Genomic DNA, 27,223 nt, shown 5'->3' on the forward strand with positions numbered 1-27,223 from the left:
AAAATTTACTATCTTAACCATTCCTAAGTGTACAGTTCATTGGCATTAAGTTCATTGACACTGTTGTGCAAGCATCTCTACCGTCCATCTCCATAATTCTTTCCATCTTGTAAAATTGAAACTCCATCCTCACTTTAGCTCCCCATTCCCTTCCCTCCAGCCCCTGGCACCCACCATTCTACTTTCTGACTCTAAATTTCACTACTCTAGGTACAAGTGGAATCATACACTATTTGTCTTTGTGTGACTGGCTTGTTCACTTTGCATGAGGTCTTCAGGGTCCATCCATGTTGTAGCATATGTTAGAATTCTTTTCCTTTTTTAAGGCTGAAAATATTCCATTGTGTGCGTCTACACCATTTTGCTTGTCTGTTCACTCATCGATGGACATTTGTGAGATCGAGCCCTGTGTCAGGTTCCACACTGAGCATGGAGACTGCTTAAGATTCTCCCTTTCTCTCTGCCCCTCCCTTACGTGTTCATGTGCTCTCACTCTGTCTCTTTCAAAAAAGAATGAAATGGAAGGCAGCTATGCTCACCACTATACCACCAACGCCGGCCAAAAAAGAATGAAATGGGATTTTGTCGTTGTTGCTGTTGTTGAGTCATAATTGTATTTTATATATTCTGTATATTAATCTTTCACTAAGTATATAGTTTGATTCTGAGTGTACATTGCCATTATATAGAAATACAATTAATTTTTTATATTGATATATCCTGTGACCTTGCTGAACTCCTATTAGTCCAATAGTTATTTTTGGATTCCTTAGAATTTTCTTTCATGTCATTTGCAAGTAAGAACATTTAAATTTTTTCCATTTCTGATCTGAATTCATCTAACTAGCTCATTTTCTTTCCCTCCCTCTTTTTCCATTTTTCCTTCTTTTTTTTTCTATTGTCTTGTTGGGTAGAACTTCCAGTTCAGTGTTGAATAGAAGTAGGAGACAATTATGACTCAACAACGACGACAAAATCCCAAATGAAAAGTGGTGAAAAGACCTGAAAAGAAAGTCACTGAACATATAAAAATGGCTAATAACATGATGTTGAATATCACAGTGAGATTCCGCTTCACACCTCTTAGAATGTCTATAATCAAAAGGAAAGGCAAAGGGCGATAGCGAGAATGTAGAGAAACTGGAAAACTATTACAGTGCTGGCGAGAATGTAAATTCGTATAGCCACTGTGAAAAGCATTTTGACAGTCTCTTAAGAAGCTAAACTTATGATAAAACCTAACATCTATCTCATAGACATGAAAACATATTCCACGTGAAGACTTATACACAAATGCACACAAATGTTTATGATAGTAATATAACATTCAAAATTGGAAACAATACAAATATTCATCAAATGGCATCTACAAAGTGGAATACTATTCAGTAATAAAACAAATGTGCGAAAATACATACAAGAACATGGATGAACCTCAACATTATTATCATTATTCTAATTAAAGCAGACAGAAAAGACTATCTGGTATATGATTCCTTTAGATGAAATGTATAGGAAAGGCAAATCTATAGACAGAAAAATTAGTGATTTCCTAAAGCTGGGATCAGGAGCTAGAATTAATTGTAAGTGGACATATGAGATCTTTTTTGGATGATGGAAATGTTCTAAATTTATTAAAAATCATTAAATTGTAAACTTAACATAGGTGAATATTATGATATGTAAATTATACCTCAATAAAGTTGTTTTTAAAATTAAAAAAAAGAAATGAAATAGTCCAGTGGAGTGGGTATAGACCAGTGGTTCTCACCTGAGGGTGGATTTCTGCCAGAGGACATTTTGCAGTGTCTGCAGATGACATTTGGTCATCACAGTTGAGGTTTTCTGCTGGCGTCTAGTAGGTGGAGGCTCGGGATGTTGTTAAACATTTTACAGTGCACATGACAGCCCCCCTGCCAATAGGGATGTCAGTGGTGTGAGGTTGCGAAAGCCTGGTAGAGATTTAAAACACTGGCGTGTAGTGATCAGGTTGAAGTAGAATGACAAATACACCCAGATTTACTGTAGTATTCTCTTTGTGTAAGTTTTCCACAATACGAAGTTTAAAAATATATGTGCAATTTACGTTTAAAAAAAAAAGCCATCTGCATCCACTCTGTAGAGAGTGCTGTTTTCCCAGCAGAGTCTGGCTGGGGCACACCGCTTGTCACCCCACCTGTGGGTGTACTGTTCCTGCATTGACAGACCATCCTGCTACCCCATGGCCCACGTTCATCCACAGGGAGGCCTGGGTGACTCTAAGCTTGAGGTGTCTCCAGGCCCAGACTTCTTGAACTAGTACTTACCTTTCAACTGGAGGCTCTTCGCCTCTGATTGATTGCGGCAGTAGTCCAGTCTCTCTAGTCATCTTCTGTAGATCCCTGTTTTGGGTCTGCTGATGCCACTCTTTGTTACCCTCCAGATAGGCTTTTGATTCATTAGTAGTTTTATAGTTTTTCTACCATTTCAATGTACTTTTGGGAAGAGAAAGAAGATTATGGATTCAGTTCACTATCTTGAGCCAGATGTCTCTAATTACCTTCTTTTAATGCCTGGTATACACCCCTTTGTGTGATTGGCATTTAACAAAGACATATTTAGTGATAAGTCATTAATCTAGCATTTGTTTAGTGCCAGATGTATGTGAAATTCTGTCTGGGTTTTAGGTATATGGTAAGAAACAAAGCAGATATGTAATTCTTGCCCTTGTGGAATTTATGGTGTGAAGGACAGACACTTGTTAATCAACTGCACTCAAATAAACATATAATTACAAAGTATGGGAGGTATTATCAAGAGCAATAACAGAGTGCTTTGTGAGAAAAACAAGGAAGATAATAGCCAATACTGGCTGTGAATACATAACGTGTGCTCGTTACTGCTTCAAGAACTTTACATGGATGATCTCATTTAATCTGCAGATAACTTATTTTAGAGATAAGGAAAGTAAGACTTCAGGTCCTAATTTAGTTTTAGGAAGTCAAGAGAGACCTTGCTGGGAAAAGTAACGCCTAAAATGAGAACTGAATGACTAGGAGGTAACCAGGCAAAGAATGGAGGGCGGCGATGTAAAGCAGGAAGGAATAACTATTTGAAGGCCTAAGGAAGGAATGAACTCAGCATGAAGGGTGCTAGAGGCTGAAGTGGAATGAGCAAGCAAAGTGTAGCAGGGGATAGGGCAAGCAGGGGCTGGTGCGGGAGGTTGTTCTAGGCCAGGGTAAGGGAGTCAGATTTCATTCCAAAGGCTTGGGGAACTACCAAAAGGTTTTATAAGAGGAACATGGTCTGACTCACTTCCTAAGAGACCACTCTGCCTGCTCTGTGGAGAATGTATTGGCAGTGGACAGAGGCTTATTACTGTGGTCCAGAGGAGAGAGGATGGGGATTGAGACCACAGTGATGGCAACAGAATGGAAAAAGGCAGACAAATCTGAAGCAGTGATTTTAGGTCTAAAACATATTACTTGTAGCTGGGTTGGATATAGATGATAAGCAAGAGGAAGAAGTCAAAGGGATATGCATGTTTCTTACCTGAGCATCAGGATGGATGGCAGTGCTGACTACTGAATGGTGAGAGAAGGTTTTTAGACCCAGAAGGTTTCACTGCCTGTGAAGTTTAGGTGGAGGTGACATATAGGCCCACAAGAGAGGTCTGGCCAACTAGTGCAAACGTGGGCATTGCTAGCATATCATTTGTGCTTAAAGCCATCTATCTGATCACATTGGCGGCTAGATAGAGGTCATAAATGAGTGCCAGGGAGCACCTGGGTGGCTCAGTTAAGCCTCTGACTTCAGCTCAGGTCATGATCTCGTGGTTCTTGAGTTCGAGCCCCACACCGGGCTCTCTGCTATCAGTGCAGGGCCTGCTTGGGATCCTCTGTCTCCTCTCTCTGCCCCTCCCCTGCTCTTGCTCTCCCTCTCTCAAAGGTGAACATTTTTTTAAAAAATTTTAAAAAGAGAAGAAAAGAGGCCAGGGATGGAGCCCTGCAGAAGTCAGACACTTGGAGACCTGGTGTTGGAAGAGGGATAGCTAGTCAGGTTAAAATGAGATGGAGCAGCCAAGAGATAGATAATCAGAGGAGTGCTTTGTTGTGGAGACCATGAATTGAAAATTCTTCAAAGAGGAGGGAGTAGGTAGCCGGTTTGAATGCTCATTTTCCGATGAGAGCCATATATCAGGGTGTGTCTGAAAATTGCCATCAGCGGAGAAACATGGTCTACTTCCCATCGCTTTTAAACACCATTCCATCCCCCATTTCCATCCAGCTGCTGTTCCTTCTCTCTGCACCTCTTTATGGTCAAAGTCCTCACCTCAGATAAGACTTGGTATCTCACTATCTTCTCTTTCCATCTTTATGTCACTCCTTTTCGGCTTTCTCACCAATTAATCAACTGAGACCACTCTATATTTTTTCATTTTTTATATTTTACATTTATTTATTTTTGAGAGACAGCACAAGTAGAGGAGGGGCAGAGAGAGAAGGAGACACAAAATCCGAAACAGGCTCCTGGCTCCGAGCTGTCGGCACAGAGCCTGATGCGGGGCTCAAACTCACAGACCGTGAGATCATGACCTAAGCCGAACTCAGATGCTTAACCAGCTGAGCCACCCAGGCGCCCTGAGATGACTCTTTAAAAGGTCACCGATAGCTGCTCTCTTGTCAAATCTTGTTTCACTTCTCTGTGAAACCCACCTCCTTAAACTCTATTGGCAGTATCTGATTGAGTCGATTGCTGTCTCCTTGAAACACTCTTTTCTTGGCTTTTATGATGCCGTATTCTGCCCTATTCCCACCTCATGACTGCTGCTTATGAGTCAGTTTAACTAGCTGATCTTTTAAAAGAATGCAAATCCAGTTATATTTCTTCCCTGTTCAGAGCCTTCCAATCACATAGTGCTTCTCCTCACATTCAAAATTAAATCCACACTGCTTCCCGTGGCCTACAAAGCCCCAAGTCTTCTGGCTCCTGCCCACCTCTGCAGTCACATCCTGTACTAAAACTGGCCTTTGTGCTATTTCTTGAGCCTGCCAAGCTGCTAAGGGAGATTATGCTTGCTGTTCTCTGTACCTAGAAAGCTCCTTGCTCAGATCTTTGATGATTTACTTCTTCACATTATTTAGACCCCTGCTCAGTGTAATAAGCACTTCAGACCTTCCCAAACCACTGTATAATAACCCCCTCTAACCCATCACTCTCCGTCCTTTTGCTCTGCGTCATAGCACTTGTCCCCGTCTAAATCGTATGTTTAACTTGTTTGTGAATAATATGCCCCTTCTGCCCCCAGAATGTAGGCTCTCAGTCACTCGTCTGCTTGATCACTTCTCTGTTCTCAGAGTCTGGAGCAGTGCCTGGCTACAGTTACTGATCAAGAAGACAAGTCTTTGAGGTGACAATAATGGAGGTGATCCAGACTGTATGTGACAGGATTGCCCTTTGCGAGGGAGGGATATGCCCTCCCTTTTAGCGGAACAGGAAATGGTGAAGATAGTTACAAACTCAGACTAGTTGTGTGGTTCATGGTGGGGGTGGGACTGGAGGAGGATGAGTCAGCACCCGGTTGGCTGCCATGAGAAAGGAGGCTAAGTACTGGGTGGATAGGAAGCTGGGCCCTTTGGAATGAAGGGAGGAGCTGTTCTGTCTCCGAGCCAGATGTTGCTGTAGTTGGGCTCCTGGTAAAAGGTGGCTGTGGAAAGAGGTACAAAAGAGTTCCCAGCATTTTTGGATGCACAGTACTTAAGTACCTAATAATGTCTCCTTGCTTTAATCAGGACCATTATTCTCCATGCCAGGAAACCATTTGAGTTTATAATAGGAAAACTGTCCTTTTTCCTTCCTCCCCTGTCTTCCTCTAGATGGAGCCCACTGAGACTAGGACAGAGTGCATTGTGGGCGCTACACACCTAGTCTGCCATCAGGATTGATGTGTTCATGCTTTTCAGATATTTGAGGTTTTGGTTCGTTTGTTTGTTCTGTGATAAGCATTATTTTGGCTCTATAGCAATGAAAGAAACAGAGTCTCTGCCTTACAGGGCTTTTATTCCAATGCAGGGAGACAGTAAACAAAAGTACCAGTCAGAGATGAGATGGGTGTGTCACCCTGGGTCCTCACCCTACCTTTCCCTCGCCTTCCACCCACACCAGCCCTGGCACTGGAAAATGTTCTGTCTCTCACTCCCTGTCCTTGCTCTACCATCTACAGAAGCATTGAATGAGCCCTCCGTTGCGTACAATGGTGATGACATATTTTATTCTCTCCATTTCAGATGAGACGCCAATTATTGCAGTGATGGTGGCCCTGTCCTCTCTGCTAGTGATCGTGTTTATTATCATCGTTCTATACATGTTAAGGTGAGCATGCTAAAGCTTCTGCATTCTCTTGGACTCTGTATCAATACCCCAAGGTCTCAGTACGCCCACACAGCCCAGAAGACAGTAAGGGCAGTGAATCGGATAGAGGGGACTTGCAACTGCCTTGTGATAACTAAGATAAAGATTCTACATAATAATGGTTTAAAAGCTCTGCATAATCTGTGCAATTACTGGTGGGTGAGTTAAGATCCTCAGATCTAACCCTACTGTAGCAACCCCTAAAAGTACCCGAGTGGAGATGTGCTGACTAGAGACCTATATTTCTAGTTGGGCATTTGGGGCAAACCTAAGATCTAGGATCTCTGACCCTGGTGTGCTAAACTGAACCATGTGAATTACAGAGTTCCCCCTAATGATTTTCTGCAGGGTCCTCTAGATATTGCTACTCAAACAGGGAGGAAAAGCAAGGAAGGGGAAGCCAGGGGAGACAAGGGAGAGATGTTTGTCCTCTTCCTGCTACAGTTACTGCCCTGGGTAATTGGGATTAACTCTGCCCTTGTCTTTGGCTTAAGCTGTTCTCTGCTCCCTCTGTTCTTTTGCAGGGATAAAGAGAAGGGACCCTTACACACCCCTACACTTTGTCATGTGTCTCCACCATTCTGCAGGAGACTTGTAGCCAGACCTGTGCCCACCCAGTCTGAATCTCTGGGCTTCTCCCTGATTGTACCAGGGAAATGCCACCATTTTAGCTTAATAGGGACATTCTTATCTCCCTTCCACTGTATCCTGCTCACTTATCCCTTCTCTACCTGGTGCAGCTGTCCATCTCCAGTGAGTCCTGGGATTGGAGCCACATAAAGGAGCCATACAAGCCAGAATATACCGTTAGGGCACCTGGGTTGTAGTCTAGTGTGCTGGGGATGCACAGGAACATCTGACGCACTTGATCACCTGGGAATGGAGCTGCCTCAGCATGTGCAGGGCCTGTCTCTAAAAGAACGTGTTTATTTGGTAAAGGAGATTCAGGATGCTGAATTGATACATGGAAATATAAAGCCAGTGATTGGTCTCTCTTGACTCTATGCTTTTTCACTGTGAACATTTTCTCATTAGGTTTAAGAAATACAAGCAAGCTGGGAGTCATTCCAATTCTTTCCGCTTATCCAATGGCCGCACTGAGGATGTGGGTAAGGCACCCTTTAATGATATGGGGAAACTTCCTGGAGAAGAAAATCAAGAAATTAGGGGTTTCCCATCCTAAAAGTGGGGGGTGGGGAGTAGACTTGAAGAAAGCAGTTCTGGTTCTTGGAGGTCTGGCGCATGCGATAGAACACCCAGTTTAGTCTCCAGAGCACTTGGCCAACCTACCCCCTTGTCTGCTGCAGAACCCCAGAGCGTGCCACTTCTGGCCAGATCCCCAAGCACCAACAGGAAGTATCCACCCCTGCCTGTGGACAAGCTGGAAGAGGAGATTAACCGGAGAATGGCTGATGACAATAAGCTCTTCAGAGAGGAATTCAATGTGAGTTCTTTGCTGAGGCTGGTGTGTCAACAGGGAGGAGGGCAGACCAAGGTCGAAGTTCGGGCCTTTTGAGTCACAAAGGGGTAGAAAACAGGTTTCTAATGGGTTAAGAGGTGAGAAATTTTCTACCAGGTTCATCTGACTCCTTTCCTATGTGATCGTAGACAGGAAATGAAATAAGATTTGCCTCACCTCTCTCATCTACCCATCCATCCATCCGTCCATCCATTAATCATTGCATCTGTTACTCTGCTTAATAAATACTGGAACAGGGGTCGCAGATTGTCTTAAGTAATAGACAGTAAGAGTAATAGAAATGAGGACCATGCAAGACTGCCAAGCACAGGCCTCATTTTGGGTATTTAGCTTTGTACTTTTGGGGGGGGGGGGGAACTCCCTTAAGGAAGCTGAGCATGTTTGTGGATCTGCCAGTTGATATTCCCCACCCACCAGTTCTGATTCCAGTTCAAAACTTCCTTGAAGAAATTATGTTTTAATTGAGCCCCAATCACAGGCAAAGGCATTGGTAAAAGGGGGTGAGGAATATTCCAGGCACTGGAAATAGCAGAAGCCAAACTATCACTAGTAAGGGTGGGTAAGGGAAAAGCACATTCAAAAAATAAAGGGCTGTGTGTGGCTAAAAGGCAGAGACTTGGGGAAGTGGTAAGATATGAAACTGTGTAAGAAAACTGGGCCAGGCTATAGATGTTGTGGATTGTCAGAAGAGGAAAGCAATGGACAAGATTTATATTTTGAAGAAAAAACAAAATCACTCAGGCAGCTAAATAGAGAAGAGCCCATGGGGAGACCAGAGTAGATGCAGGAAGTACAGTTAGGGGCTGCAGCAATTATTAAGAACAGAGCTGCTGATGGGTTGGCATAAGGTGGTATGGTTAGAGAAAGGGGGATGGACAAAGACGAACAGTTCCACAGTTGGCTAATTCATCAACTTGGGCATTGTTAAACTCTCAGTCTCCTTCCCATCTTCCCACTCAGCCATGTGTCAGCTTTGTCTCTTAGGCTGACTCCTCTCATGTTACCAAAATGGCTTCCTCAGTTTTAAGTGCCACATAGAGGTATAACAAGGTCCAGTGGGAAAAGGATGACTGTTTCTTGCTGTGTGTCTCCTTTTATCAGTGAGGAAAACTTTCCCAAGAGCTTCTGAAGATTTCCCTTGTCATATGCTCCTTCTTAAATCAGTCACAAGCAAGGGAGAGTTAGGCTTTCTGCAGCTGACTGAGATCAATTCAGACTATTCCTGTGTCGTGTCAGGGTTAGGCAGACAGCCCCACAGAATGGAAGCCATAGTAGCAAGGGGGAAGGGAAGAATGGTTATTGGGTGGGTGAGTCACCACTCACATTTGTTTCATCACTGAAGGGCTTAGAGGAGTGGAGAGTGATATGATCAGATTTGTACTCTGAGAAAATCATCAGCTATAATATGGAGAATAGCTCCATATTGGCTATTGGAAAAATGGCACTGTTTACTACTCATTATTGATTGAGAATATTTACCTCATGCCTAAAGATAGCACCCAGCCTGATACCATAGCTGGGTCCCCAGTGGGCACTCTACTGTTGCATAATCCATAGTGTCCACTGCTTCTAGGTAATAGGGTTTGTGACCCCATGACCAAATGTCTTTTTCTGTGAAACAAGTGTTTTATTGGAGGAATATTGCCTGAGATAAAGCATTCCAGTAAATCCCTGGGTGAGGTGGTATTCCTAGAGACATGGTAGGCACATTTAAGCAGAGGTCGTGGTGAGAGCCATTTGCCATGCTACCATGGCCACTGTGTTCATGGGTTCATTGGTCTAGCACTGCAGGTAGTGGAGGAAAGGGCTGAGCAACACCCCCTAAGTTTTTAACAGTGAGTGCTATCTGGTGAGCATACCCATGAAGCATAAATATCTCCTCTGTTTCTTGTTCCAGTTATCCACCACCAGAGATCAGCTTAGATCCTGACCTCCAGTGAGGTGGTGTGATACCTTGCTTGAAGTTCTGTTTCCTGGAAGGATTTATCTTCTGTACTCATTCAGAACATCCCTTAAGTAGATTATCCCATATCAGTCCACTTCCAGCATGGGCCAGTATGTCTCACAGAGCCATTTGCGCACTAAGTTGGACTTTTTTCTTGCGTTAACTGTTGATATCATTGGGAAGTCAGGTGCATCTGGAGCGGCTATGTAGCAAGCGCTCCGTGCACATCACTTCCATCTGGTGGTAGAATTCTGTTGGGCATGTTTAAATTTGTGGCTTATTGAATCATATACTACTTAGTTGATAATGGGCAGCTGAAGCCATTTAGATATCTAGTCACCCATGGTCAGGCTTATAGTCTCTACCAGAGCCAAGTGCTAAGCTGGGAACCTGATCTTGCCGACAGGATCATGGTTTTGTCCCCAAAATCCTGAAGTTTTTCATTAGGATTTTTCTGTTCCGCCCTAAGCACAGACAATTGTAGTCCCACAGGATCAACCAGAGCCAAATTCTCTGTGGCCTGGGTTAGCTAGAAAGCCTTCTCTCTTTTCAGACCACTCAATAAATGAGTCAGAACAGGACACCAGCATGTGGTATATGCTGTCTTCAAAATGTAAAATGGCTCAGCAAGCATCAGTCCTTCCTAAGGAGTGAGGGGGATGAGGAAGGAGCAGCAACTTGTCCTTTATGTTGGAGAGGATATCCCGACATGTCACAGGCTTTTTTATGTCCAACCTGAACATCTAAGGTACATAAGTTTTTGCTCTTCCAAGTCCTGTGAGCTTGATGTCCTCAGCATAGTTGTCAGAGTGATATCCTGTGAAACAGACAAAATCCTAATGAGCCAGATCACATCAGAGAGAGGTCAAGATGACTGATCACTGAGGCTGCTCCTGCCATGAGAATGGGAACTGCTTCGTGTGGTTTTTGTGCTCCATAAAGGAAAAAAAAACTGTTAGTCAGTAGCTATATTCCAGGTTCCAGTGGTTATGTTAATTTGTAGAAAGGAGTGCATCTGGAAAAGCACCTGCAAGTCGACAGTTCTACATGATTCATATATTCTAATCTGACATCCTTAAATACTGTCAGTCTCTGACGCTTGTTTATTTTGTAGCTTGCATGTGGGGAGGCGGTAATAGGAAGCATCAGAATAGCTAATAATCCAGCAGTTACAGAGCACTTGCTTCATGCCGTCACTAAAGTCATACATGCAAATGTATTCTCTCATTATCCTGCAATTTCTAATCTTCTGTAGCACTTAAGACCTCTGTAACTCACTTAGAGACTTAGCCTTTTGGCAAAGCTTGCATTTGCTCTTGCTGTTTTAATGGTCCAACTTATCCATTGGATTAAGGGACCAGTGTGGGTGTTCTGCCACTTGGTCTGGATAGCTGTTCCCCCCATACACTGGGAAAATGGGTAGTTCCTAATGTAAGTGCAGTTTGGGCCCAAACTCCTTCCATCACCTGGCCTGCAAAACCTCCATTCTAACTAGCATAAAATAGTGGCATTCTGGGTTCCCAGGAATTAGCTCAAGGCCAGAGCCTAGTAGATCCCAAACAGTATATTTCTCTTTATCCCAGGGAGCTACCATGATAAATGGCTATAGGTTCTTAAGGGAAAATGAAGAGGAAGTTCATGGTATAGGAGTATTGATGTTATGTGGTAGGGTTCTTCCTTACACATGCCTAACACTGAAGGGTTCTGGGTCATGAACTGACCCAGGCCAGGAGTTGGATGCAAAGGAGCCCTTCTCTAGCTTAGCAGTCTAGGCAATCCTCCTTAAGTGACCTAGGTGGGCTGCCTCCCATTTTTATTATTGGGAACCTCGAATGACTTATCGACGACTAGAAATGTCAGAGCCCTGGTGACCATGGCCTCTGAGGCTCCTTCCGCCCCACTAACATCAGGAATCTCATTTTGAAGCCAGTCCCTTCCACCAGCATCTCACTCTGGTAAAGACTAGGAAGCACTTCTGAAAGATTCCAGTACTTTCCACACATATGTGCGCTCTCTGCAAGGCAAGTGTTAATAGATCCCTTCAGGACACAGTGAAGGTGTCACTTGGAAAGTTGAGCCTCTTGGAGCCCCTGTAGCACTGATATCCCCTACTTTGTGCCAAGGGCTTTCTGGGTTTTCACTGTTACCTAGCTGAATTTAGCGTTCAGTCCAGGTTTCTACTGGCCAAGCGCGGCCGCCATTTTGTGGCCAGTCTCCTGGCTGTTACACTACCTGCAGAAGTTCGCTTAACTGTACCGTAATTTGAAATTAGAAATTTGGCCTTATCCAAAAATGGTACTCTTCCTTCCTTGGTCTGAGATCTCTAAAATCTGTATCAACAACTATTCCTATGATTTTTGATGATCCAACTCCCTGAATTCCTGCAGTTTCCTCTAGGTATTAGCTCTTTGCTTTTCTTTTTATGTATTTTAACCTCCAAATTGTGTTGTGCTTGTATCCTGATTACCCATGAGCAATGAGAGCTGAGTTGTGGGACAGTCTTCCTCATAAAAGAAAGGTGCAGTGGAGAGCATAATAGAGATTTTTAGAAGTTGGCTTTCTCCCTACTCCTCTGTTTCGGCATCATTTTCATTGTCTCACTTAAGGCCCTGTCTTTCACATCAACCACCCAGGAAAGATGTAAATTCCATCAGCATTAACATTCAGCAATCAGCAGAACACTAATTTGGTTCAGCAAAATACATGGCACAGTCATAGAAAAGCCCTAAGTTTTGTGCTGTCTTTGAAGATAAACATTTGACGTTGGAGCTGAGCTTTTTCTTATTATATATTGTCAAAAGTTACCCCACACCTTGGTTTTAACGTTTCTCATCTCCTTTTAATTGGGATTCTCCCCACGTCTTTACTGCCAGTGTGAGAACGTAGCCCAGGCGATTGCAAGCATAACTGAAGTCCAGAACTGTGAGTGGCTTGCTCTTTCCCATCCTGAAACTTGGTTGACAGTTCCTTTCCCTTCATCTGAATCCAATGAGCAGAGTTCCATCGCCCTCATTTCCCCCATCAGTCTCTCCACCACAGCCCTCTCTAATACTAAACTGCTAAGTCAGTTAAGGTTTTTTATTTAAAAACAGAAGTCAACCAAATTATGCAAAACAAACAAACAAAAACCCCAAAGCATTAATTGGGAAGCCTCTGGAAAGCTGGCAGAATCAGAGCTGATGTGGACTGCCAGCCCTCGGGCAGAACAAGCCTTACCCTGGGGCTCTGGGGCCCTCTAGGGAAGCCTCCACTTCTTTCTTGGCCTCACAGTCGTGAGGATCTGGTGTGGCACAGTGCAGCGCAGGCGTGACTGTGCCCGCATCAGGTGGCCCTGGCTGGAAAGAGAAGGAGTAGCACATAAGGCAAACATACCAGCTTACGTCTACTGTCAAAATGATATGATCATGGGGTGAGGAAGGCCTTTTTAAGCAAAACACAAGATTCAGAATCCACAACAGAATAATAGAAAGATAATAAATATATTAAAATATTAAATGTTCCTATGAAAAATGATGCCACACAATGGCCAACTGATGGAAACAGTTTGCCACAGGTAGAGAATTTTTCATAATATATAAAGAGCTTCTACAAACCTGTGAGAAAAAAGTAAACATTGCAGCAGAAAAATTAATAGTTCATAGAAACCAAATGGTCTATAAGCATATGAAAAGCTCAACTACATATAGTAGTCAAGGGAATCCAGATTAACACTAACCATTATTTTGGGCCTGTTAGATTTGAAAATTTAAGAAGATTGATATCAAGTATGGGCAAAGGTATTTGGATACAGATGCTGTTATGCATCGGTAGAGCGAGTTTAAATTGGGATAGCAATGGAAGGATGATTTGGCAATATCAATCAGATTTTAAAGGTTTATACTATCTGACCTAACATCTGGGACTCTAATAGAAAACCAAATATGTATTTGTACAAGGTTGTTCATTATAGCATTATTTGTAATAGCAAAGAAAATAAAATGAAAGCAAATGTCTATCAATTAGCAGAATGGCTAAATTATTTCTTGCATCTATTATGAAATTCTATGAGTGTCCAGCTGGCTCATCTGGTAGGGCATGCGACTTTTAATCTCACTGTCATGAGTCAGGTCCCATATCAGGTTTGGAACTTACTTAAAATAAAGATTTAAAAAAAAAGAGGTGCACCTTGGTGACTCAGTCAGTTGAGTGTCCGACTCTTCATCTCAGCTCAGGTCGCAAGCTCAGGGTCGTGAGTTCAAGCCCTGCATTGGACTCTACGCTGTCTTCTGTCCGTGCTTGAGATTCTCTCTCTGCTCCTCCCCTGCTCACATGTGTGCATGTGTAACCCCCCTCTCAAAATAAATAAACTTTTAAAAAACTAAATAAAATTAAAAATAATAAAAAATAAATGTCTTGACCTAGATCGCTAAGTCATTGTTAAGAGAAAACACATTTCATTGGATTTTTTTTTCATTGGATTTTTTAAAAATACTTTTTATTTTTTAAAGATGTTAATTTTTTTTTATTAATGTTTTTTTTTTTTTTTTTTTTAATTTATTTCTAGGAGAGGGAGTCACAGGCTGAAACAGGCTCCAGGCTCCAAGCTGGCAGTCAGCACAGAGCCCGACGCGGGGCTCAAACCCACGAACCGCGAGATCGTGACCTAAGTGAAAGTCGGACGCTCAACCGACTAAGCCACCCAGGCGCCCCAAGATGTTAATTTTTTTTAAGTAGGCTTCACACCCAGCGCAGAGCCCAATGTGGGGCTTGAACTCATGATCCTGAGATCAAGACCTGAGCTGAGATCAAGAGTCAGACACTTAACTAACTGAGCCCCCAAGGCACCCCTAAAGATTTTTTTTTTTTAAATAATCTCTACACCCAACATGGGGCTCGAACTCATGACTCCAAAATCAAGAGTTAATGACTGAGCCAGCCAGCCACCCCACCCCCACACCCCCACACCCCCGCCAAGAATTACTTTTTAAAGCCTGGAAAATACTGTGAGCTATGAGCAGTGGTTGACTACAAGGAGGGCAGAAGATAGGAGAGACATGATGGGGAACTTTAACTTTTTACTGAATTATTTGACTCTTTGTAATCATGTTCTTTTCATAACATTTTAAAAAGTAGAGTTTTTTTAATATGGTAAATGAAACTAATGGAGCTTAGCTAACATAATATCTACTGTACTTTAATGGATATGTAATATGTAGAATAAAAAGTTGATGTCCTGGTTTCAACTATGCCCAGGAGTCTTGTGATCAAGGCTATGTGAAAAGGAATATCACCAAATGGGAAATTGTTGTGGCAAAAATTGGACCATGGAGGTGAACAGCTGAAGGGATAATAAGCATAGGACATGACAGCTGTTTTCAGATATTCGAGGCTAAAAGGAGAGTGTGCAGCATTTCTGTGAAACCCCACAATGGTTGAAAGTTCCAGGCGATGGCCTTCGTCCTAGAGATATAAGCTGGACTTTTTTAACTGGCCAGCGTTTGTCTAAGAAGCATTGAATTCATCTAAAAGAAACACTTTGAAAAGCCATTTATTGAGGTCCCTGGAGCATGTACAGGCTTAAAAGAAAAAGGCAAAATTTAGTTAGCTTCTGAGAGGAAGAGGGTAAGTGACAGAGAAGAGGGAGAAGAGTAGAGCCAGTGAGATGGTCCAGATCTACCATGTCACATTGCAAGATGTGACACCTTCCCTGACCCAACTCTGGACTCTGTCTGCATCCTTATGGAGACAGCTTAATTCTTGGACTTCCAAGTGGAGAACACATGTGTGTAATCTGGTGACAGAACTCTGTGACATCTGAGTAAGTGAAGACAGAATAGCCTATACATTGACGAACTATCTCTAAATAAATGAATCAGAGTCTCAGGCCTATGGGAATGAGCAGGAACTATGTCAGGGGCTCTGGAATTCAAAGTCCAGGGGATTGGGGGTTTAGGGTGTCCACAGGACAGAGAAGCTGACCTCTAGGGTTTCCACTAGTCAGTGCAAGGGAAATACAAAAGAAATGTGTGTCTGGGTGTTGGTTGCTCCTAAACAGAACTATTCCAGGATGGGATGAACTGCCTTAAAAGGAAGTAGATACCCTGTCATGGCAGAGTCCTTAGGCACTGGTGACGGGTGAGAGTGTTTGCAAGGGGATTCAGATTTAGAAGAGAATGAGACCCAGCAACCATACTGGAGATGTTAGGCAGCACAATGAAGCAAAAAAAAAAAAAAAAGCACTAAGGATTAGAAAAGAAAAAACAAAACATGTGTTTTTGCAGAGAAGATTGTCCTTGGAGAAATCCAAATACTCATCAGCTAAATTTATTAGAATTAATAAGTCATTTTAGCAAGGTTGATAGATATAAAAACAGCATAAAAAATTAATGCATTTCTACACACAAGCCACAATCAGAAAACCTAATAATTTTAAAAATATGTCATTTACAGTAGCATCCAAATTGTAGAATACTTAGGAATAAATTTAACAAAATTTTGCAGAATCTTTGGAGAAAATTATAAAAGTGTTTGAAGACATTGAAGAAAAAGCCTAAATAGTGAAAAGTTAAGATCAGTGGATTAGAAGGCTCAATATTGTAAAGATGTCAAATCTCCCCAGACTGATCTATAGATTCAATGCAATTCCCATAAAAATCCCAACAGGTTTTTTGTGGAACCTGACAAGCTGATTCTATAATTTATATGGAGGAGAAAAGATTCAAGAATAGCCAAGACATTCCTGAAGAAGAAGAACAAGGTGAGGAGACCTGCCTTACCAGATATAAAGAGTTAATACAAAATTAATTAATTAAGACAGTTTTGTATTCACTGGGATAGACGGATTGACCACTGGAACAGAATAGCCCCAGAGCAGATTCTGTGTGAGTGGAAACGTACTTATGGCAGTTTTGATGGGGGAAAGGATGGTCTTTACAATGAGTAGTGCTGGGACAGCTGAGTAACCCTGTAGGAGTAAATGAAGTTGAATTCTTGTTTCATACGAAGCAAAAAATTGGTCCCAGTTGGTGCAGACACTGTAATTTAAAAGACAAAACAATGAAACAGAGAGACAGTAATGGAGGAAAGTATACTTAAGATCTCACAGTAAAAAAGGATTTCATAAGAATTCAACTTGACTACATTAAAATGCGAAATTTCTGTCCATAAATAGACACAACAAAAGAAATGAAGGTGCAGGCCACAAACTTAGTAAAATATGTTTATGACACTTGTACTGACAGGGGATGAGTATCCAGGATATATAAAGAACTTCCACAAATAAGAAAATAAACAAGCAGTCCAGTTGAAAAATAGGGGAAACACTTGGAGGGAACCCTATTGACCAGTAAACTGTGGAAAGATGGTGAACCTCATTAATAATCAGAGAAATGTAAATTAAACCTACAGTTGATACATTTAAAGCCTGACAGCAAATGTTGAAGATACATAACAACAGAAACACTTCACATTGCTTTTGGGAGTGTAAACTGATACAACCATCTCGAAAAACAGCCCAGCCTTATGTGGTAAGGTCAAAGATACTCATACCTGAAACTCTTGCACATGTGCATGAAGAAACACATACAAATTAGTGCTCAAAGCACGATTGTTAACTCTAAACAACCCAAGTAGTCATCGCTAGTAGAATGGATCAGTAAATGTTGGTGTGGTATCAAAATGGAGGGTCACAAAGTATTTCAGGTGAATGAACTCTGACTCCCTGGAACAAGCTGAGTGAATCTTCAGACTATAATATTGGGCAAGAGGAAAAGCCACCCCTTGATTATGATTCCATTTTCATAAAAAAACAAAAACCAGACTGACTGAACAAAAAAACATAAATTGTTTGAAGATACAGAATGTGTGGGATACAAATAAAGTAAGGCGATGGTAAACCCAAGTTTTACATTTACTTGTGGAAGGAAAAGGAAGAGGATGTGAAGAGGAAGGGCCAAAAGAGAACTTCTGACTTCAATTATATGAGGGAGGGGCACCTGGGTGGCTCAGTCCGGTAAGCATCCGACTCTTGATTTAGGCTCAGATCATGATCTCAGGGTTTGTGAGTTTGAGCCCAACATCAGGGTCTGGGCTGAGAACGAGGAGCCTACCTGGGATTCTCTCTCTCTCTCTGCCCCTCCCCTGCTCGCTCACTCTCTCACTCTCTCTCTCTCAAAATTGAATAATATTTAATTGAATAATATTTAAATAAATATACCTAAATTGTGTGATGGATATCCTTTTTTATAAATACAAAAGTTGAAAACTTTTTTTTTAAACTTGACATTAAAAAAAGTGATTTCATTCAAAACCTTGCTGCCAGAAAAAGCTTAAGCAAAGGATGAAACGGTCTTTGATGCCACCTAGTGTTTCTAGAGATTTTAACATCTGGTAGCCTTCTGGTTCAGCTGCTTGTGCGTAGCTCCGTGAACTAGGTTTTTCAGAGTGGAAACTGACTTAGAGTTCCCCCCTCGTTTTTCATCCCTGCCCCAGGCTCTTCATCGTGACCCTTTGCATGTAGCACCAAGTTATCTGGGTCAGGCCCTTTCTTTTCTCTTGCCAAACAATGGTGCCTGTTTCTCCCTGACTTTCCTTTTAGGGGTCTCAGCCTTGCTGGAGACCTAGTTTTTATGCATCATGACTGTGGGGAGCTGGGAATGCTGACAAGACTGTAAGGTGTGGTCATTGTCCTGAGGCCTATTTTCAAGAGTCTTACTGTCACTACTTTTGCTCTCCCTCATTTTAGACAAGGGGTGTACAGGAACAGTAATGCCTCTGGCTTGTCATGAGGACTTGTATCTCATCCTGCCCTGTAGCAGGGTGGAAACCTGTGGAAATCTAGCCTGTCTGGAAGAAGAGAAGGCAAACCAAGGGTGAACTGGGAAATTCCAGTCTTCGGTCAGGTCTCTGTTCCATGTGCAAGAGTCCAGCCCAGGAAACTCCCTTTTCCCCTTTATGTATTATTGGCAGCACAGGTTCTAAGGAAATTCCTCTCTGAGTAAAATGACATGCAGAACCTGAGGGCTTCAACTCTGGAAGGAAACTCTCATGAGTGAGTGAAGGCAGGTGGACTATGAGACCCTGACCCCTGTTAGGGTCTCCCACTTTAGTTTCTCCTACCATGGTCTTGCTTGTTCCCAGGAAGTATATTTGTTCTCTTCTTAAAGCTTTTGAATCTATCTGGAAAAATCTGTTGCATTTAGGCTGGCATTTCTTTTATTTACTGATACATATATTTTTTTTTATTACCAAAGCTAGAAACCTGAGAATCCTCCTTTATTCCTGTCTTTCTCTCCCCAAACCACCTTCCCGTCTCTACTTCCAACTCCAGAATATATGTTACATGCATCTTTCCTTACACCATCAGCCTTCCATGCTCCTATCCTTGCCTTCCTACCAGTCCCTTTTCCACAGAGCAGCCAGAGCGATTCTTTAACATGTAAGTTGGAGTGCGGTTGAAAAATCTCCAGTGGTTTTCTGATATACTTAAAATAAAATGCATACTCCCTATTCAAGGACCTACATGGAACTGTGTGATCTGTCCCTGCCAAGCTTCTCTCCTCCACTTCCTCCTGCCATCCTCACCAACCACATTCCACATTGTCTACCTCATACCCTCCCTAACCTTTGAGGGAGCTCACACAGCCCGGCCTTCTCCTGCCCCCGGGTCATCGCAGCTGCTGGTCTCTGTGCCTAGAATATGATTTGCCACACTTCTTCCTCACAGAGACCAACCCTTGACCTAAATTTGGGCATTTCTTAGGCTTTCTGAGACTTTCTGTAGTAGCATTCTGTTCTCTCATTGTATTTTTCATCGTATGTAATTTATATTTATTTATTTGTTAAAGTCTTTCACTCACAAGTTTGTGCTGTCCTTGAGAACAAGAACTGTATATGTGATTGATTCACCACTGTTTGCTCTGTATTTATCCCAGCACCTAATAGGTACATATGTATATCTGTTGAAAAATAAATGAAAAGTAATACATGAATCATGATTTACTTAACTCTTCCCCTACTGTTGAAGACAAAGGTCATTTTCACTTTGGGGTCATTCCAAACAATGATAAAGTAAATAATTTGAGCAAAGATTTTTATTTCCTCAGGCTAGATTCTCAGAAGTGGAGTTGCTAGGTCAAGAGTATGGATATTTTTAAGGCTCATAAAACATATTTCCAAATCATTTGTCAGAAAGGTTTTCTAGGTTGGATTTTTAAACTTTGTTTTTCTTTCTTAGTGTTGAATATATGAAACATGTAAGAAGAAAGCAGTTCAATTAATAACTTAGCTTCCCACTCGTGTAAACTAATTTATTGAATGCTTATTCTGTGCTAGACATGAGGTTATGGTATTTCTCCTCATGTGGCAGATATCATTAACCCAGTTTTACAGATGAAGAAATGTCCTAGAAAGTTTAACATTTTCTCAAGTTCTTATAATCCAGCCTATCTCCTATCAAACCATTTATTTCTACCCACACACTTCCCAGTGCTAAAACGGCTGCAGATTCAGTGTCCCCTAACCCAGTCCTCTGCTTCCTAATTGCTGCATCTGTGTGAATGCCCTCCCACTCCCCTGCTTCCTTGCCATGTGGTACTGGAGACTAGGCTGGCATACCCTTCAGGTCCCCTAGAGAGGGCCTAACTCAGCTGACCATCCAGACCCCTCCTGTGTGGTTCATTCTGAGATGCTTCTCATCTTTCCATGTTGGTTAACATGGGGACAAATGGCCCATCCCTTCAGCTCTGTCCCCATTCCTGTTTCCTGGGGTGGTCCATTTTGACCCAGCGTTGTTGAACGGATCCCTAACCACACAGTAATCTTATAAAGAACATGTTGCACTTTTAGTAGCAGGAAGGGTATTCTGCCCACTGGGGATTCTTGGTGTTAAACTCCAAGGAGCTTGCAGGCTATATTTAGACAAGAGGTGCACTCTCTGTGTTAGGCTGCAAGTATTCACCTGGGCCCATCTTTTTCCCCCCAAATAAGGCTACAGCTTGCTGTCAGGTTGGGGGATGGTGCAGCATTTGGCATGTTTGATGTTTGTCCCTGTTAATAACTTCCTCTAATTTCTCTTAACCTTTCAGGCTCTCCCTGCTTGTCCTATCCAAGCCACCTGTGAAGCTGCCTCCAAGGAGGAAAACAAGGAAAAAAATCGATATGTAAACATCTTGCCTTGTGAGTGTTTGTAGAGTTTCCTGGCATGTAATCTGAAACTGCATCTCTAGCCAGATTTTTTTCTAAGGTTTATTTATTTTTGAGAGAGAGAGAGAGGCAGAGCACAAGTAGGGAAGGGGCAGAGAGAGAGGGAGACACAGAATCTGAAGCAGGCTCCAGGCTTTGAGCTGCCAGCACAGAGCACAACATAGGGCTCAAATTCACGAACCACAAGATCATGACCTGAGCCAAATTGGATGCTCAACCAACTGAGCCACCCAGGCTCCCCTCTAGCCAGATTTTTTGAGGTTGGAAAGAATCTCGATGTTGATCATAGGAGAGTTGGTAATGAGAGTAGGGTCACACCTTTGGGCTGGAAGAGCCTTTATGGACCCCAGAGTGACCCCAGGTGCTCATCAAGTTCAATCAAGGAGGTTGACCAGGTCTTTGTGATGGCGTAAAGTTTCTAGGTCAAGAGGAGCAATTTCACTAGGACAAGACAGGAAGTGCGTGGTTGTTACGGTTTTCTGTAGTGCTTATTGCAAAGAAATCCTAATACAGAATTCTCTTCATAACCCCTTCCCAGAGTTAGTCATTGCTAGTCTGACAGACAGACATTTGTCCAGGCCAGTGGTCTCCAGAATTGTGGTGTGCATAATCCAGTGGAATGTGAGAGCAAAATGTTGAACTGTGCTTTGTTTTTATAATTGTCTTTTCAAAAAATATATATCCTTTAAAAAAAATTATCTTGTGTTTTGGGTGCATAATATGACAGAGATCACTATACTAGGCTTTTATAGACACTTATGTTTTCTTATTAATATATGAATATATGCATATTACATATATTTTTTAATGTAATTGGTATCCTGATTACATTGTTCTTTTTTCTTTTAATGGTGTATATTGGCAGTTCATCTGTCAAGAAACAGAGGCATTCACTTTCCTTTTTATCGACTGCTTACTGTCCCATGTTGTAAATATATCTTAATGTATTTAGTCCCTGAATAATGGCTGAGATGTGTCCAAATGCTTGCTGTTATAAACAGTACTGCAGTGACATCTTAATACACGTGTGTGTCTGTGCACATAGGCACAGATGTCTCAGCCAGCCTGGTTGTATCATTAACTGAAACGTTACATTTTTTTCCTAGATGATCATTCTAGAGTCCATCTGACACCAGTTGAAGGAGTTCCAGATTCTGATTACATCAATGCTTCATTCATCAATGTAAGGAACTTGAGCTTTCCCATTATTACCTTGAATGACCATTGTCCGCCATCTACTGGCTCCTTCCCAGCTGCACATTAGAAGGAGTATTTGTCATTGCAAGATTTCCCTAAGGAGTCTCATTTTTTTTAAGAAACTGAGTGAATCATTTATTGAGCTTATTCAGAACAAAAGCGGGAAGAATAGGACAAGAATATCTGACACCGGGGAAGTCTGGTTAGTTGTGAGGGAAGAGCTGAAACTGGGAGGAGATATTTTACTGGTGATTTAGAGAATGTTTACAGAAATAGTTTTAAGAGACTTGAGTATACTTTGTGGGCTATGAGGAGCCAGTAAAGAAAGTTTGAAAGCGAGAGAGCGTGCGCAGAAGTGACGGCAAGCTAACCAGAGCAAGCGTGACTAGTGACGCAGGACCCATGGAGAGAACACTGACAGAATTTGCACACCATGTTCACAGTAGTGTTAATCACAGCAGCCAAAAGGTGGAAGCAAGCTAGGTGTCCCATCAATGGATGAAGAGCTACGTACAGTGTGGACACATACAGTGGAGTGTATTCAGTCTCAGAAAAGGGAGGGAATTCTGACACATATTACAACTCTGAAGACATTGTGCTGAGTGAAAGAAGCTGCTCTCAAAAGGACAAATAATTGATGATTCCACTTACACGAGTACCAGGAGTAGTCAGATTCATAGAGACAGAAAGTAGAGTGGTGGCTGCCAGGGCTGAGGTGAGAGGGGAACCTCTGTTTAATGGGCAGAGAGTTTCAGTTGAGGAAGATGAAAAAGTTATGGAGATGGATGGTGGTAATAGTTGCCCAACAGTGAAAATAAACTTAATACCCCAGAACCATACACTTAAAAATGGCTAAAATGGGTGGTGCCTGGGTGGCTCAATTGGTGGCTCATTGGCTCAGATCATGATCTCATGGCTTGTGAGTTTGAGCCTGGCATCAGGCTCTGTGCTGGCAGCTCAGAGCCTGGAGCCTGCTTCCAATTCTGTGTCTCAGTTTCTCTCTGTCCCTCGCCTGCTCATGCTCACTCCCTCCCTCCCTCTCTCTCAAAAATAAATAAACAAAAAACATTTTAATGGCTAAAATGGTTAATCTTATGTATATTTTACCACAGCTTTTTTGAAAGGAATACTGATGGAGAGATTAGCATTGAACATGAGAAAGGGCATTTGTTCCCCTGAGATTGATGGTAAAGGAGAATATTGACTAGAGATAGTTTGTAGATGTGGTATTTACATTTGTTTATTTATTTTGAGAGAGAGCATGTGTGGAAGCAGGGGAGAGGCAGAGAGAGAGGAAGAGAGAGAATCCCAAGCAGGCTCTGCATTATCAGTGCAGAGCCCGGCGTGGGGCTCAAACTGATGAACCATGAGATCATGACCTGAGCTGAAATCAAGAGTCAGATGCTTAACTGACTGAGCCACCCAGGCGCCCCACATCTATTCTCTAAGAAGTCGAGTGCTGGTTATCTGGTGGAAAGGGGGGGGTTGGACTGTGACATGAGAGTAATGAAAGTCTTCTGAGGTCAATAAGAAAGAATACTGAAGAGAGAAAGAAAAAGGCAAGTCTAGCTGCACTGAGGGGCTAAGATGGAAACCATTGATGTGTGAGAGCCTCAGCTGTGTGATTTTTCTCTAGCTGTGCCCTAGGATTGGTAATATGCAGAGCAGTTGTGGTAGTCAGACAAAGGGGCTGCTTCAAGTAGTCAGCCATGTGCTTTAGGTTCTGTAGAGAAAGGGAGTAACATTAGGAATGAACTAGTACACTTGGGAAAGGTGGTGGGGTCAGGGAGCTCTAGGTCTCAAGAAAGTGAAAGAACAAATTTAGGATCAGGAGAAAGATGAGAGAACAAGAGACTACCCAACAAATAAGCTATTGGGTGAACTTCAGAAATGGAGCAGTCCAGACATCCTCACTGGACTGGATTTGCTGACATTCTTCTATGTTTTTAACATGATGGTCATGTGTTTATAGTTGGAAAGAAGAGACATGATTGATGTGGTAGATAAAGAAAATAGAGAAGAGCTAGTAATCAGCTGGGATTCCCAGGACTTCTATCAAGGATTATGGTGAAGGCGTTGGAAGGAACAGCTTGACTGTTGAACAGAAGAGCATAGCAATATCACTTAGAATGTATCCATGTGCAGATAAAAGAATATTCAACTAAAAGTGGTCTAAATAGGAGCATGTATATATCTCATATAACCTGAAGACCAGTTCTAGGGTTGTAGGCCAGTTCTAGGGTTGGCTAAGTCGTCACACCTTCCTTAAGAAGCACCCGGTGCTTCCATCTTTCTACTTGCTTATCTTCATCCTGTGCACATTACCTTGGTGGTCACAGGATGGCTCCAGTGGTTCCAGGCATTCCTTATAAACACAACAGCAGAGATGGGGAACGTTTCTGCATATGCTTTACCCTTTTTAGGGTATGTGACCTTTCCCAGAAGCCTCTGCAGCACCATGCCCTTCAGGTTCAGCAGGCCAAGATTGGATCTCACCTTTCTCTAGTCACTAGGTAGGGCATCAAGAATTACGAAGATTTACCCTTTGGAAACTGGGAGTAGCCACTGGAAAGTAAACATCCAAACAGAATCATGGTTCTCGTGACAAGGAAGAAAGGGAAGAATGGCTTTTTTAGTTGGTAACCAGCAGTGTGTATCACCATAATCAATTTGCCTCCTTCCCACATCGAGAGTGACGACAGTCAAAAATAAGTTGAATGGTAGGGGCATTCACTTTCAAATGTCCCTCTCTGAGAGCTTTCCTACTGTTCTTTCTTTCTGATCTTATATACTCGAATGAACTTTTCCCACTGCTCAAGAAAAAAATTAGTTGGATGTTAAAGATGGTAAGCAGTAAGATGGGTTTGTTCATGGTGGTGGTCTAGGAGGAAAGAAGCCCATTCCTTTGGATCTGTTTAGTTGGAGCTCACAGTGGGGCATCCTACAATGCTTGGTTACCAAAGAGTTATTAATAAGTGAGATGAAAGTTTAGATGTAGAGTTAAATTTGGGGCACTTCTCAATTCAGTGAAAGTAGAAGAGCAAGAAAAAGCTTAAGGTTAACTGTGAGTAAGAGTCAAGGATTAAAGAAGATTTAAGTTCCAGGAGGGTTTTTTTGAGCACCTGCTTTGTGCTAAGCACCATGTGGGTAGGCTTAAAGGTTACAGAGATAAATAACATTTGGTCCCTGTTAGGACACACAGACCATTTCCTTTAGTGGGCAATATGTGCAAAGCTAGTATTGCCAGGTTCTGTGGGGCTTAGACATTCAGACAACTTAGTGATCCAGTAGAGCTAAATATTGAAGGGAAACTCTGAAATCAAGAGGAGAAAGATGGACAGAAACTTCAAAGCAAGTGGAGAAGCGTGAGCAAAGTCAGAGACTGGAAACTGCAATCTAAGATTATAAGATACAAGATGGGAAATTTAAAAAAAGAAGAAGAAAAAACAAGCTAGGAAATCATGAGGGAATTAGACTCCATCTTAGAAGGCACTGAATGTTAGATGTGTCCATTGGGGTTCTTCATTGCAGACAACGGAGTCCACTCTTTATCTACCCTTATAAACAGGGAAGGGTTTATTATAAGATACTGACTGGGTAGTTACAAAATCTGTGGGAGAGCCAGTAAATCAAGCCAGTGTGCTGTCAGCAAGGAACAGAGCAGCCATAGAGGAGCCCAGCTATCCCATGGGACTTGTAAAACTTCTGCACAGAGGCTACAGAAGAACCGGATGCTTCTGCTGCTGTGCTTGGCCGAAGACCCTCGCGCACGGTCACCTTCTCACATTGCTTATTTACTTCCGCCCCAGGTTTGGTACGGGAGCATCTGCTAGGTGTTATGCAGAACTGAGCTGAAGGGAGTCTGGGGAATTTAGCTTTTCGTTTCTCGGCCTCTATAGTAAGGAAGTCTAGCTACAAGGAGGTGGGACTGGGTGCTGAGTGAGCCATCTAACGGTATCTGCAAATTTTCAGTACAGCTAAGGATTTTGATTCATTGTCCAGGCAGTGAGGTTTAAAGGTGTTAAGGACAAGGAGTGACATGGCCACATTTGTTTATTGATCATTTAGGTTTACCATGTGCAACATGGATTTAGGAGGGGCCAGTTGGATAGTAGCAGGTCACAGATGATGAGGGCCTATAGAAGGGTTGGAGAGGAAGCAACAAAGTAAAAACTTTAGAGATAGAATCTAGCACTTGGTGATTGATTGTATATGTGAGAGAGTATAGGGTGGTACTCTGTAGGGTGTATATGGAGTATAGGGTGATCCACATGGGTGTATCCACCATATAGTTGGTCATGTTGATCTGGAGTTCAGAGGAGATCATCCAAAGCCATGGCCTTGAAAATCATTAATGAAAGAAAAGTGGGGCCTGGGCCCCACTAGCCTCTGCCAGGCACACTGAGCCAGAGGGGCTCATGAGTGACACAGAAGGAGACCAGGAGAGAAGAATATATCAGAGGACAGAGGATAAAGGGAGAGTTGAGGAAGTACCAGGTTGCCACCAGGGTTAAGTGCAGTTGAGAGAAATCACTGGGAAATAAGGAGTAGATATGCTTTGGACTTGGAGTATAGGGGCAAACAGTGTCCTTTGCTGAAACAAATGGAGGACATTTATTGTGGGCTGCCAGTTATTCACATTTACCAAACTCTTTTTTTCCTTCTGACTTTATTGAAGAATAGTTTATGTAACAAAATTTTAATATTTTAAGTGTAAAATTCAGAATTTCAGTGATAACAGTTCTGCTGTCATTATCATTAAACATTTTTTAAAGTGTGTTTATTTTGAGAGAGAACATGAGCAGGGGAGGGGCAATGAGAGAGCGAGAGAGAGAGAATCCCAAGTAGGCTCCACACTGCCAGCACAGAACCAACTGAGCCACCCAGACACCCCTAAAAACAGTTCAGCAATTTTATTGAGATGTAATTCACATAACATAGTTTTCACCCATTTAAAGTTTACAACTCAATGGTTTTTGGTATATTCACAGATGTACAACCGTCACTCGCCACCTTTAGAACATTTTCAT

At 42.3% G+C, this 27,223-nt stretch overlaps 1 protein-coding gene across 3 annotated transcripts in view; it reads left to right on the forward strand.

The window, feature by feature from the left end:
• The window catches only part of PTPRA (protein tyrosine phosphatase receptor type A), a 162,829-nt gene that overhangs the window by 107,677 nt on the left and 27,929 nt on the right, over nt 1-27,223 (forward strand). For all 3 annotated transcript variants that reach the window (XM_039223910.1, XM_039223922.1, XM_039223918.1), the window contains 5 exons: nt 6,267-6,351; nt 7,426-7,499; nt 7,698-7,834; nt 20,879-20,969; nt 22,103-22,179. In XM_039223910.1, coding sequence (XP_039079841.1) covers nt 6,267-6,351; nt 7,426-7,499; nt 7,698-7,834; nt 20,879-20,969; nt 22,103-22,179 — 464 coding nt within the window. The remainder of the gene's footprint in view (nt 1-6,266; nt 6,352-7,425; nt 7,500-7,697; nt 7,835-20,878; nt 20,970-22,102; nt 22,180-27,223) is intronic.

The sequence above is a fragment of the Hyaena hyaena genome, unplaced genomic scaffold, assembly GCF_003009895.1.
Source record: "Hyaena hyaena isolate Hyena2069 unplaced genomic scaffold, ASM300989v1 scaffold_16, whole genome shotgun sequence".
In the NCBI taxonomy this organism is placed as follows: domain Eukaryota; kingdom Metazoa; phylum Chordata; class Mammalia; order Carnivora; family Hyaenidae; genus Hyaena; species Hyaena hyaena.